Source organism: Harpia harpyja, chromosome 13, assembly GCF_026419915.1.
Source record: "Harpia harpyja isolate bHarHar1 chromosome 13, bHarHar1 primary haplotype, whole genome shotgun sequence".
NCBI classification, from domain to species: Eukaryota; Metazoa; Chordata; class Aves; order Accipitriformes; family Accipitridae; genus Harpia; species Harpia harpyja.
In genome coordinates, this window is record NC_068952.1 from 28,643,707 (window position 1) to 28,658,037 (window position 14,331).

At 41.9% G+C, this 14,331-nt stretch overlaps 1 protein-coding gene across 1 annotated transcript in view; it reads left to right on the forward strand.

Moving 5' to 3' along the window:
- The window catches only part of LOC128150341 (protein ELYS-like), a 41,564-nt gene that overhangs the window by 715 nt on the left and 26,518 nt on the right, over positions 1 to 14,331 (forward strand). Inside the window, exons 2-9 of the mRNA XM_052806458.1 lie at positions 3,252 to 3,378; positions 4,622 to 4,875; positions 5,796 to 5,973; positions 6,742 to 6,949; positions 8,290 to 8,406; positions 9,346 to 9,430; positions 11,497 to 11,647; positions 14,177 to 14,309. Coding sequence (XP_052662418.1) covers positions 3,258 to 3,378; positions 4,622 to 4,875; positions 5,796 to 5,973; positions 6,742 to 6,949; positions 8,290 to 8,406; positions 9,346 to 9,430; positions 11,497 to 11,647; positions 14,177 to 14,309 — 1,247 coding nt within the window. The 5' untranslated portion in view covers positions 3,252 to 3,257. The remainder of the gene's footprint in view (positions 1 to 3,251; positions 3,379 to 4,621; positions 4,876 to 5,795; positions 5,974 to 6,741; positions 6,950 to 8,289; positions 8,407 to 9,345; positions 9,431 to 11,496; positions 11,648 to 14,176; positions 14,310 to 14,331) is intronic.

Sequence of the window (14,331 nt, forward strand, 5' to 3'; positions counted from 1 at the left end):
GCTTAGGCAGTTAACCTGGCTCGTAAAGTGCTCTAAAAAGTGCTCAAGTCAGTGCAAGGTAGGCCACAGGAATACAGCAGTAGAACAAAGGAGCAGATGGAGAGATGGGAGGCGGCAGCAAGGCCTCTCTTCTGGCGGCAGTGAAGGCAACGTGTTTTGTGAAACCGTATCTTCAGCTGCGACTGAGCGTATTTTTAGCTTTTTCTTCAGTAAGCCTGTAACATTGTTGGCCTTTGATTTTCCTGTACTACCGTCGGTCAGAACTGACATCGCAGAACTCTGACTTGGCTGTATGTGATTCCGCTTGAACATGTAATTTCTCAATTTTTTTTTTTTTTTTCCTGGGGATTTTTAATCCAGAAATCTGTCATCAGTCTATGACTTGTGGCATGTTCCTTTCTTTGGAAACAGTTCATGAGGTTTAGAGGTCATAAGTAGCAAGGGTGAAGAAGAATGGTAATTTTGGCAACTTGTACACAGACCACTTTGGTGTAGGATACAGCTGGGAGGTTGGATTCTGGCTTCCTCCTGAACATGGAGCAGGCCTGTGGCGTTTTACACTGATCTGTTTTCTACCAGACAGAAGGAGGAATGTGATCGTAGTTGTTGTTTTCAAAGAGAGCAGAAATGCAGTTAGTGTTGGATATCTCTCTTAAAGGAGAGGCTTCATGCCTTTAACCTAGTTCTATCTAACTATTTTCCCACTGTGTGGATTTGCCAGTAATCCTTGGTTTAACTTAGCAGAATGATGCAAGTAAAACATCTTAATAGCCAGGTCACTGTATATACGGTTCAGGCTTTATTATGGAGTTTATCTTCCTAGTTCCATATTGCCAAGCCAGATGTCTAGGAACAAAATGTTTCAAATGCCCATTGGCGTGCTGGAGGAAACCTGGGCATGGCTGATGGTCTAGCGTTTTCACGTGCTTTTATACGCAGTTAATAACTGCAGCGGAATTAAATTTAAAGTTCCATGAATGGTCCGGGCGTTGGAGTGTTACGTATTTGATGGTTCTTAGCGGTGGTATGGGACTGATAAGCACATTTGATGTGTGCTGTAGGCAGGAGTACACTGTGTCAAGGTGTGAGCTTTCCACCAGAGAAGAATTCTTTCTGATTTGGTGGGGAGTTTGGGGTGGTGAGTGGTTTGTTTTTAAACTCAACTCTCCCCAGTAGAGTATCTTAAAATTTGATGTGCAATTTGGCCACGTAACGTTCTGTGCTCTTGGCCTGTCCAGGTAGGCAGTGGCAAAGGCAGGGTGACGCAGGGTGACTCTTGTGAAATTTCTTCTCGTGATAATCTTCTCTGGTCATTCCTCCTTTCTTATTCAGCATCACGGTATTGCTGAAGGCACCTATCAAAAGAGTTGGACGTTGAAGGCCTTTGAAGGATGCTATTGACCAACCCAATAGATCTGTATTTGTGTTTGGTATTATGGGTTAGTCATAAAACATGTTGATTAAATCATTACAATTAAACTGAGCTGGAAGGCTGGTCAAATTGTGGGGCTTTTTACTCTCTGGAGCCCCTGGATGCAGTGCAAAAGTTCATCCCGCTGTCACTGTGAAAGGATGACAAGTACCAAAAAGCAAACGCGAGAAAACTACTGCAAATGAGTTGTCCCACTTGGGACTTGACCTGTGCTAGTTGTGAATGCTGGCAGGGTGGTCAGGCTGGCTGGCTGCAGCAGCAGCGTCCTGCAATACTGGCTTTGCCATCGGCAACCTTTTTTTCCAAAGGTTGACTTGCGCTTAGTGCGGGACCCTGGCTTACACTGCCTGTGTTTCACACACTCGTTGTTTTCATGCTGGCAGAAGGTACTGGAACATGTTCTCAGATAGAGCGCTTGTGACCTGAAATATAGTAGCTTCCAACGCCCAGGCTTTAGAGCGTAACCTTTCTCCACAGAAGTACAACTTGTATAAATGGTATTATTTATAAATGTTTCCCTTTAATAACTTTGTGTCGCTCCCAGAGTCTGGTCTTCAGAACTAGCTGTAACCTCCTATGCCATAAGGAAAATAGGTTATTAGTGCATGCTGGAAGAAGCAACCATAAAACTTTGTTTGCAGGAGAACATGTGGGCTACAGTTAATGCAATAGGCTTTGTGTGCCCATTGAAGTGGCTGGCTGTACTGGTTTGTGGCATAGGGTAAGGGTTCTGTTTGATGCCCGAGTTGGTCAGCATGTGTAACGCCCAGGAATAGTGAGCTACGTAGAATATCTTCCTTCTGAGACTCCGTGGAGAAAGCAGTGCTATTTGAAGAGATACTCGAACCTGTCTTGTCTTCCGGAGGCTTTTTCAATAACCCATAGAACTTGCAAAACGTAGTGAGCTAAAGTAGTTTGTATTTCCATGTGTGTGGAATATCTCTTACTTAGCCACCTATTCAATCTTGTAAGTCACTTGAGCTTTTAAGTTTTCCTCCCCAAAAATCTATCTATCTTGACATAGTGAAATGTGAACTGTCTGTGGAGCACCGATAGAGGTGTGGAAACTGGAAGGCCTCAAAGTTCTTGTAAAATACCACAGAGATGTGATAAGGACTGGCAATAGGAAGGAAAGGACTGGAATAAGGAATATGGGGATTTAAGTGTAGAAAAGAATCCGTGTTGTAAGGTGCTGTGTTATGTTCAGGTGATAAGTGTATGGAAAACTACTTTCCAACTGATGAGGTATGAAAGTCTGTATTGCTTGTCATGTGGAAACATCAACAGTACATTTTCTGGAAGAGTTTGAGAGTGAAGGTAGTTAAGAACTTAGTATTCCTTAAAGTTCAAAATAAACACACAAAAAGTGAACAAGACACAAATGATGCCTGAAATCTACTAGAAGACAATTGGCCATAAATAATGAAGTACAAAATCAAGAGCAAGGGCAAATGGAAACTCATACCTCTTACTGCAGCGCTAATTGAAATACGCTTTTTCTCGGATCGCATCTTACTACAGACTTACATGTCTGAGTAGACTTGAACTCGGTGTATTGGTTTTTTTCCCTGTTATTTACCTTATCAATACCCCTGTGTCACTTTTTGTTGGTGATCTCATAGGCATTAGAAAAGTAAAAGGATTCTCCTTTTGCTCTGCTGTGAGATCAAAAACTGTCCCGAGTGCCATTTTTTTAAGGAAAAGAGCTACAGGAGCTGTATAGGAGATTATTTGCGGCATACTGATGAAACTTCTGTCAATCTCAAAAACAGTTATGGCTGACATGAGTCTATTTTTGCATTTTTTTCTTTATTTACAGTGAAGAATGCGAGACCTATCGGCTCAGGTAACGAGCAGTCTGCTGCAGTTTCCAGAGGTGACTACTCAGGCACTTGGGCAAGATGAGATAACCCTAGGTTCTGTGCTGAGCGGGAAGTTTTCTGGAGGTGAGCATTCTCCTTTAAATTTGGTCTTGGTCTGAAGTTGTTATTGCCTGGAGGTTACCCGAAGCACAGGGTCACAGTATCGACTGTGTCAGGCTGGTGCTGTTAAGATGCATCAGGTTTCGAGAGAACAGGAAGGATGTTTTAACAATTAAAAATGCTAATATGAAAACCTTAGTATAGTTAAACTTTGAAATTACAGCAACCTTCACCAATCTTGTGCTATTAAAATAATTTACTTAAGCATGCTGAGTCAGCGGGCCTTCCTCAATGTCGTGGTCACTCAATTTTTAATTAAATAAAAGGCAGTTTTCAAAACAGTAATAGTGTTGTTTTGGGCCCTATTTATTTGTACCAGCTCAAGCTCTATGACCATCATAGCACCACATGCCGAACTAGTTCTTCTACAGCGTTACAGAGGCACCCCCCCCCCCAGCTTTTTCTTTTCCTAGTCTGAACACAAACAGCAAAGGAAGAGGATAACACTGTTAAGCGCTGCAGCCATATTTCCAACGTATTTAATAGGGTGCAGATGAGTACCCAGGGAGAGTTGCTGAAAGTGGCTAAGCAGATTAGGTAGTTGACTTTCTAGGTGATCCGCAAGTAGAGCTAGCTGGGTGCCTATCTGGTTGTCTAGGCTTCTGTTAGACCAGGTAGAATGCATCTACCTGACTGAAAGTGCAGTAATTGAGTTAATACTTCCTCCGAGTTTGTTCAGTGAAACAAAATGTGTTAAATTCTTTCTGTCATCAGCCCGTGTAAAAGATTAGATTTACTCACGCGGTGCCCATTTTACGATAATTTCTTGCTGCCGTCCAAATCCCTGCCCCACGTAGGCGTGTGTCAAGTAAATGAATAAACTAGAAATGAATTGGTTTAGATTTGTTATCTTTGAAGTATGCTTTAAGACTCATATTCCCGTATGTATTTAGACGATCTCTAGCCAAAACAAGCCGAATATGGGATGAAGACTCTAGATCAATATGTTGTCATCTTCATCCCAAACAGTCAAAATCCTTCAGTGCGGGAATGACAAGTAGAAATGCAAAATAATAAGGTTGTTAATATTAAGAGGTAGTGATGGAGGATTTCCATGGGTGATTTTAAATAATTGACCACAACTAGGTAAGTCGGTCTTCCCTTTTGGGTACTTTTATTGAAGGAAAGGGGCAGTGGCTGTGATTTTTCAGTTGTTTTCAATCTTGTATTGGAAATTTGCTTTAGTCAGCTTTCTTTTCTCTTACAGGGAGAAATGGTTTGGCATGGTTGGCGTGTGGTCCTCAACTGGAGGTAGTGAACTCTGTGACGGGAGAACGGCGCTCTGCTTACCGTTTCCGTGGAGTAAATAAACAGCCTCCCACCATTCTTGTGGTAAAGGACTTTTCCTGGCAGAAGAGAACGGGACTGCTGGTTGGGTTGGAAGAAGCAGAGGGAAGTGTTCTCTGTCTGTACGACCTTGGAATATCGAGAGTGGTTAAAGCAGTTGTTCTTCCAGGAAGGGTACGTACACTTTAATCGGAGGAGAGAAGCTTTTGCGTTGTCAGGTGCTGCATAATCCTGTTTCAGGAGAAGCTTTGGAGCGTCTCTTTGTAGGCGGTATTTTTTCTGTCTTGCATTAGTGCATCCTGTCACTTCAGAGTATCCAGTCAAGAGAGCCTTGGTGCAAACTCTTGGGCTTAACGGTACCGTTATCTTTTGAGCTTACTGATCGTAAAACAAGTTTTCTGGGTTTATGGTAGAGCACATAGTTACCTAATTCTCCACTGCCACAAAAAGGCATTGAGAACTATCTTTTTTTGGCCAGAGTGAAAAAGAAAAAAAGCTCCCGCCGTTCCCAGTGTCTGTAACGTACATTTCCTAAATGCTTGATTTCTATATATGTTAGAAATACCGTCTTTAAAATATCTGAAACTTCCATAGTTGTGCTGTAAATGACTTAGACACATTCCCCTGAATCTCAGACTAGCAAGCAGGTGGCTTTAGAGCAGAACAGATTTTTATGTTGACTTAGGATAGGAAAAAAGAGCCGTTAGGGAGTTACCTGGCAGACTGTTGAAAGATTGACTTTCAACCTGCAGTCCTTGAATCTCTGCTTATTGAATATTGTGTTTGTGTAGATGGGAGAGACTGGTGGAATGTTACTAATTTTTTCTGTCTTCTATAACCCAGGAACTCCAATGATGTAATGTCCCCTGGTCTCATTATCTTAATGTAAACAAGAATCAGTGCAAGTTAATAGAACATCAAGATTCACTATATTGTTTTTTTCTTGATATAACTGGAAACAATGCTTTGGTTTTAAGTCTTATGGTCCTGTATTTACTTTGTTGTTTCTGATGTGCTAATTCCGGCTTCACTTTTGAATGATTTCTGTTTAGCTTGTCAAACAGCTTAAATGCTAGCTTGCAGTTTTCCTGTAGGTAACTGCTATAGAACCCATAACGAATCACGGAGGAGCCAGCGTGAGCACTCGGCACCTACATCAGAGTCTGCGATGGCTCTTTGGAGTGGCAGCAGTGGCTACAGATGTTGGTCATCTACTTCTGGTGGACCTTTGTTTGGATTTCTCTTGCAATCAGAATGAAATACAAGCATTGGGTAAGCTTGCAGTTTTTAAACTTGAATTTGAGAGTAAGAAAACTTGTGTATAAACAATATGCATCCCACTTGGAAGAGACTAGTGTGCAGGCATTTCTGACTGCTGATTACAGATGGTGGTTTGACGTGGTATACTCCTGACCTGATTAAAAATGGGAGTGACTTAATACTCCTTCTAAAGTTATAAATGCCCCCCTGCCACCAAGATCCGTATGTCACTATGATTCTTGCCAGTGAGGTGTAGGAATTTTACCACGCGAGTCAGTGCAGCTGCCTGAGAGGAAGTTGTGTCAGAGGCGCCCTATTTCTTGGGAATGTTCTTCTGCTGCTGTTAATTGACTTGGGGCAAATTTTAGGCTTGCTTGTTAAAATAAATCCGACTTGTCAAAAATCGTGCATTTGGATGACTGAAATCTCTAATTTGCATATTCGGATTGCATACGCTGTTTTGGCTATTACAAGAGTGGCTTCAGGAGTTGGTGTCGCTCCAGACAGCTTCATCATGAGGCCCAAACGCGTGATTTATAGAGTTCAGGAAGAATTTGTCTACGAAGGTTACGCTTTTACCTGGTTTTAAAATACGAGTGAGAATACCTGTCCGATCAGAGAGTTCTTCTGTTCTTTGGAAACATACAAAAGAAGGCGTTGCATAAATGGGTATTTTGCCTGGGAAGGTAGAATTGGATGAGACGTGTTGTCACGTCAGTGTTCAAAATGCAGCCTAAATGGCCTAACACATTAATTCATGGCGTGGTTTTGTGTGTGTAGATCTAGAAGTTGTCACTAGAATTCCTGCTGAAGTTCCACAAAGAAGAGAAACTGTGACCAGAGAAGGGAGACATCTCTGCTTTCAACTACAAAATCCTTCAGGAACAGCAATATCGACCCTGTGCTACATAAGCAGAAGCAATCAGCTCGTTGTGGGTTTTTCAGATGGCTACCTGTCACTGTGGAATATGAAAACTTTGAAGAGGGAGTAAGTAGGCCTTTACACCTGGCCACACCTGGAGGTGCAGGGGTCTCAATTGTTTGCTTACGGAAGCCCGTTCATTAAAGAGAACCTTTTCAGGGACTGAAATTTTGGGTATAATCTTGGAATGTTTAGAAATCCTCTTCCAAAATAATTATTAAAAGTCATACATGGATTAAGTGGACCTCCTTCTCCCCAGTGGAGTAGGATTCTTTTCCTTCTTGTGCCTGTGGCTCGAGGGATTGTGGAAAGCATGTTTCTTTGGGTTACGTCAAGCAGTTTAGGATGCGATAGAGCTGATTTTTATAAGATGCTTTGTCCGATCAGTAGCGTTCAGGGAAGCCAGGAAATGTGTGTATTTTGATGAACCAGATTTTAGGAATGATTTTTCAGAACCAGTTACTGCAATTAGAGCATACATTGAGAAGCTGAAGTATGTTAATAATGTGGTTTTGGTGATAATATTCTTTAAAGTGTCCAGGATGAAACTAGTGAGACATGAAAAATCAGTAGCTGATCTGTGCCTGAAAAGATATTCTTTCCTACATGTCAGCCTTGTCCAAAATAGGGGACTGACCCACTCCGAGGCAACGTTGCGTGTGAATGAAAATTTGCTTGGAACACTTGGAGATGAGGATAAGGGGCATGTAAATCTATAAGCAATAGAAAAATTAAGAGACGATTTTATATCTGCCGAAGGGCAATCACACGTGAAATATGTGACCAAATTCAGGTAGGGATTGGCTTAAGCAAACCTGCAGTGACTCTCCAGAAACTGTTGGATGCATAAATAGCCAGTGGAGGACTAATTGGGTGGCAAGAATAGATTGTGAAGGTACACGTAAGGTTCAGAAGTCTGGAGGAAAAATGCTTTACATAGCATCGGAGTAAAGAAATGAGAAAGTACTTGTGTTCGGCACTGTCTTAAATTTGTTCAGAAGATAGGCTGCATTTTAAGTTCAATATTGAAGTCGGCTGGAACAGGAGGAACAATCTTTTGCCTGGCAGCTGAAGTAATCATTTATGTTCTTCCTCCCCAGGCAGAGGAGGATATACACCCAGGTTATTGCATTTGATGGACAGTAATTTCGTCAGCTCTTGACTGTTGCATAAAAAGTAGTCGCTTCCCTGACTCACTTGTCTGAGATGGAAGTATGACCTTCTGTACTTTGAGGATAAGCATGGAAGGATAAGCTCTTTTCTCAGAAGATGCTTCTACCCTTCTACAAACAGTTAGGGCCCATCGTAGGCTCACCGTTTTGGTTTTTTTTTTCCTCTCTTTTCCCCTTTTCCTTTTTTTTTTTTTCATTTTTTCTTTCTTTTTTTTTTTTTCCCCAAACACGTAGGCACCACTCTCAGCTTGAAGGAGGAAGGATTCCTGTCTATGCTGTTACTTTTCAGGAGCCTGAGAATGATCCTCGCAATTGTTGCTACTTGTGGGCTGTTCAGTCTACACAAGAAAGGTGAATAAAAAGTTACTATAAGCCACTGAATGCATTTAAATTTTTTTGTATCTTTGTTCACATACAGTTGATACATGTATATTTGTTTTGTTTATGTAGCTGTGCAGGAGATTCTCTCAGGTATGGAAGGTGTTAAGCTTACAATGCAATTTTTACAGGATTTAGCGGATGTGAAGAGGGACCTACTAGTGCCTACCTTCTGAAAGAAGGCAAAGCAACAGTGGCTATGTTTTCGTGCTTGCATTCTTAAATGATTTCCTTTGTTTCTTGAGGACTGCTTCACGGTTTGTTTGGTACTCGCACCATGGTATTAAAATACCATTAAAAGTAGTTGCGGCTGCAGATCTCGAGCGCTAAACGTGCCAATATAACAGCCGGCTGCCCCTAAAGGAGGGAGGTGACAGTATTGCGGATTACCTTGTGCCAACTTCCACGGTCTTTGGAGCCTTTGTCAGCCAGGTCAGCTCACCTGGCAGAGACCGATCACTGTTCAGCAGCAAAGTCAATGGTTTCCTGCTGGGCTAATGGCCCAAATCAGTATGTGGAAGGGTGCAGTGTGTGTATGCAAGAGAGGGGCTGGAACTTTGGTGGGAAGGGAAGGGGAGAAAGATCTCCCTCTTTCAGCATCAGCAAGCTATTTAATCAGCTCAGCTGTTCATAGAGTGGCAGTCTTTTTAAGTTTGACTTTAAAGCAACAATTTGTAGTCCATACAACATATTAAAGCTTTCAAATTGTATGGTTAGCATTTGCCCCTGAAGCTGTTAGTGTCCAAATGTCCTCCTTTGTGTTACAGCGGCTACACGTGACCGGTTATCTGATGGTTTGGGAAGTGGTGTTTTTCTTTTCAGCAAGAAAACATCAGTCTAGATCTAATAAAATGATAACAAGGCCTATAAAGCAGCTTTGTAATCAAATGTCATAATTCCTACCTTTTTCAGTGAAGGTGACGTTGTGAGTTTACATCTGTTGCAGTTAGCATTTGGTGACAGAAAACGCTTGGCCTCAGGACAAGTCATGTATGAGGTAAGGCGTGCGTGTATGTGAAAAGATGAAAATAGTGATTTTGTCTATGTGAGTACCAGTTAAGTTGTCAGGGGTGATTTTTACCATCAGAATTCAGAGGTGACTGAAAACCCAATCTTTTGCTGAGTCTTCTTGGGCATGTTTTATACTGCTGCATCTCTTGTAGTGCTGTAAGCACTTTGGCAGGTCGATAGGAGAAAGATGCTTTAATCGTTCTCCAGTTTCACTTTTGAACTTCTGCTTTGCTTTATCCTCTTTTAAAAGTTACTTGTAGCTACAGTCTTAGCAGTGGCAAAGACAATACCTTGTACTGTGTGCTGCTTTGGAAGAAAATCCAGTCGTTGACATCCATCCCTCACGTGGCTACTTTGTTCTGTCTCAACGCTTTAATGTTAAAATGGGGGACCTTTTACTATTTGGCAATGCTTTGTCTTGGTCATCTTATTTTCCTGAATAAGGTGTGATGAGTGTCAGATTTCACCTCAGAGGGTTGAAATGTTTCAGCAGCTTTGAAAAATGGGTCTACTAAAAATTCCAGTTTTAAAAAAAGCACACAAAGTGATTCAATAATGTGGTTTGCGTTTGCGACCTGAGAAAGCTGTGCTGTCGTTAGTGTAAGACTTTTAACCCTCTACAGACAGTGCAACCAGTAATACATTCACAGGCTTCTAAGAGGTGTCAGGCGCCAGTCTCTGGATTTGAGATACTTTACTCCCCTGCTGTTCCTGCGTTCCTGTGATGAGCGTTGTGCAAGGTTGAAACAGGAACCGATCTCACAAGGTAGTTGAAGAGAGAACTAAACAGCTGGATCCCCTGGGGAGAAAAGACAGGTTCTTCAGCTAGCTTCCACATGAGCCACTTACACATGTAGCTTCATACCAAGACTTGCTAACACCTACTGCCAAAAAACCCCCCAGACAACTCCCACCTCCCCCCAAAAACCCCCAAAGAAGCATTAGTACAGGATCTGTCTCCTACAGAGGACACTTGGAGTGTCGGAATACTTCCCTGTAGTCACAGATTGGTCAGTACTACATGACTGTCTGCCTGCGTGCCTGGCCGAGTCAAGTTTCTTGTCCGTCTTCCGTGGCAGAAAATTTAAGAGTTGTTCCCAATTGCCAGGCCAAATTTGAGTAAAGGAGGAGGAATCTACTGTTGACCCTTGTTCGTTGAAGAGAGTTCACAGAAGCTTGAAGGAAAGCTTGAAATCTAGTGCATCCAGCCATGGTCATGAAGCGCACCTTTACATTTGTCCTACATATTGCTTGCAGGTGGATAGAGTATACAGCCTCCACTTCCACATCAGAGTCTGACGAGTGCATCTCATTTGAAAACTGTCTTCAGATTTTACGGGTCAATAAAGTCATTACTTAACATCTTCCATGCAGTGGAGTTCCTTAACTTCTTAGATTTGCTTGCCCCAGTGGAGAATTTAAAATGCACTGTTTTGCTTCAGAAGTTGTCTTAGGCAGGAATTGTTTGATATCTTTTTCCCTTCCCCTCAGCCCTAACTTTGGGGGGAGCTGGCTCTTCATAGGTGAATAAAAGTTGAAATCTCTAGCAGTTAAAATTCATCTCTAAGAGGTTGATGGAGTTGTAGTACTTTATCCGACGAAAGGGTCTTTTGGCATGGTGGACCTGTTCAGGACATCTTTTATTATAAACTGTGTTTGGTGATTATTCCTTCTGTAATAAAAATGGGATTCTTTACTTAGGCTTCATGCTAGTTTTTCAAAGAGATGGTTTAGATTTTTCGTATCTACTCTGCACATGTCTGTTATTTCCAAAGTTACTTGATAAAGTAGAATGAACTGTGCATACTTCAGAGGAAATTTTAGCTAGGGAAATGCTAAATTTTGAAAATGTGCAAAGCCCGTTACTATTTGACACTTCATTCTCTTGCATGTCAGATGTAGTTTCTCTTTGCCATCAGAAATAAGCTCATGGGAAATATACAGGACAATATGCATATTATATTATACATATACACATTCTTTCATATTTAGCTATAATGTATGTTTTTATCTCAAAATGACCTTTTCTCTCTCCTTTTATTTTTCCCCCAGGGTCTGGAATACTGTGATGAAAGGTACAGTTTAGATCTTACGGGTGGAGTCTTTCCCTTGAGAGGGCAGACCAGCAATACCAAACTACTGAGCTGTCAGACCGTAGAAAAATTTCGCAACCATGTTGACAGAGAGGATAGTGTTAATGAAGGTTTGTTCTAATGTCCCTGTTTGGTTATTCTAAAATAAATAGTTTTGGAATCTAAGCAATGAATGCTGTTCTGTACCCCAGTCTGTGAGTCTTATAGACTAGCTGGTTGGGCTTATTTAAAAAGAAAAAATGGGTGCTTAAGTTATATGGGACTTCTTTAAAGGAAAAAATAAGTTGTATTTTATGCTTGCTGACGTGCTATAGCGATGTATGGTGGGGTCACCTGCATGATGCTTGTCAGTCGTTTTATTCCTCCAGCTGTCATCTTTGAACAATAAGATGATGCTCCCCATTGCTTAGGAATGTTACGTGAATTTTTCTTTCCCTGTTCAAACCTATGTCTGCATCTGCATCCAGCTGGTGGCCGGTCACAAGTGGTGTTCCCCAGGGCTCGGTATTGGGGCCAGTTCTGTTTAATATCTCTGTCAATGATCTGGACGAGGGGATTGAGTGCACCCTCAGTAAGTTTGCAGATGACACCAAGTTGGGTGGGAGTGTTGATCTGCTTGAGGGTCTACAGAGGCTCTATGGAAGGATCTGGACGGGCTGGCTCAATGGGCCAAGGCCAACTGTATGAGGTTCATCAAGGCTAAGTGCCAGGTCCTGCTCTTGGGTCACAAGAACCCCATGCAACACTACAGGCTTGGGAGGGAGTGGCTGGAAAGCTGCCTGGCTTTGGGCCCCTCGCTACAAGAAAGACATTGAGCGCATTCAAAGAAGGGCAACAGAGCTGGGGAAGGGTCTGGAGAACAAGTCTTATGGGGGCAGCTGAGGGAACTGGGGTTGTTTAGCCTGGAGAGAAGGAGGCTGAGGGGAGACCTTACCGTTCCCTACAAGTACCTGAAAGGAGGTTGTAGCGAGGTGGGTGTTGGTCTCTTCTCCCAGGTAGCAAGTGATAGGAGGAGAGGAAATGGCCTCAAGTTGCGCCTGGGGAGGTTCAGGTTGGATATTAGGAAAAATTTCCTCACTGAATGTGTTACGAAGCATTGGAACAGGCTGCCCGGGGTTGAGTCACCTTCCCTGGAGGTATTTAAAAGACAGGGAGATGTGGCGCTTAGGGACATGGTTTGGTGGTGGACTTGGCAGTTCTGTTTAGGGTTGGGCTCAATGAACATAAAGGTCTTTTCCAACCTCACCAACTCTATGATTCTATGATCTGCCTGTCCATTTCTTCCTCTCTAAATCTAATAGGTTCCTACACCTGCAAGTTCTTAAAGCAATAGCTTTCCTTGTCCATATACTCAGTTAAAACTTTTACGATGTCTTTCATTATCTTGCAATAATTAAATGTCCATCTCTGGGTTTACAAATTCAGTTATGCTCTGACCATATTTTTGAGCCTGCTGCAGTGATAACTTTCATGGCCCTTTGTTCTGACTGCATTATTCGCCTTCCTTCTCTTCTTACTGGCCTGTACTTATGTATGATGTTTACAAAGACGACACTTGCATGATCTTTCTAGGCTACTTCTGTTTATCATCTTTGACTTAGTCCTGAAGCGGCAACTTGCATCTCTTTTGTGATGCCATCCTCTATCAACAGTGTGTCAAAATCTAACAAAAACACCTTTGGATTTTCTCCACTTGTGTCGCGTTTCTGAGGAGAGTGCCTCCTAAAAGCTTGTTAAAAACAAACACACACCACTGCTCCACCACACCCGACGTGTGTCCCCCCCCCCCCCCCCCCCCAACCAAAATAAGAACAACAACCCCCCTTTCTGTCTCCTTTTTATGAAGCATGAGGCATGGAGAAATACCTGTAATTTCTCTGATGGTTTCTAATTAGCTTTTATTCAGAATCTGTTCAAGTTAAGTTCTAGGCACACATGAGCTGCTGTTGGATGTGGGTTGAGGCTAGCAATGAAGCCGTCTTCTGAATTATGAAAATAATTGATATCTTCAAAGGCACTTGCAGCAGCTACAAAACGGAAGCGGCACAGATGTTCACAATGAAACATAGTAAAGTGTGTGGGGATCCCTAAATGTAATGATGAATTCAGCAGAGAACAGAGAAACATTTTGCCAAACGAACTGTCGTCTTCTTCCTTACTCTATTAGGGTAAATGATATACCACATCCTTTGCTTACATCTAGAGAATGCATTCTCCCCAGAGAAGACAAACCATTCCACTTACTGAGAGAACTGGAGTATAACATTGTGAATGTTTTATGTTAAAATCTTTATTCCAATTTCTCGTTTGTTGGGTTTGGGGTTTTTGTATTTATTTTGTGTGATAATTGTGTTCGTTCATTCTGAATGTGCTGGAAAAGAGCTATTCGTAAAACCTGTAATTGAGTGCAGTCTGGAAATTAATAGTGCCTGCTAAGTGATACAAGAAGAAGGGGCAGTATGACTGAAACCTGTCACAGAGATGTTTGCTATTCCGTAAATTCTTTTTGTTATTCTTAGCGAGTGTTGTGCTTCATGAGTGATATAACAGAATTAAGCCAAAATAGGAAGTGGTGTTTTAAAAATATCAGCTATAGCGTTATTTTCTACAAACAAGAAACAATGTCTTGTCTTTTACAGTAATATCGCCTGACACCAGTGTATCAATCTTCAGCTGGCAAGTGAATACATATGGTCAGGGAAAAGCATCTGCTTATTTGGGTGTATTTGACATTAATCGCTGGTATCATGCTCAAATGCCAGATTCACTAAGGTATATTTTTATTAAGTTGTTT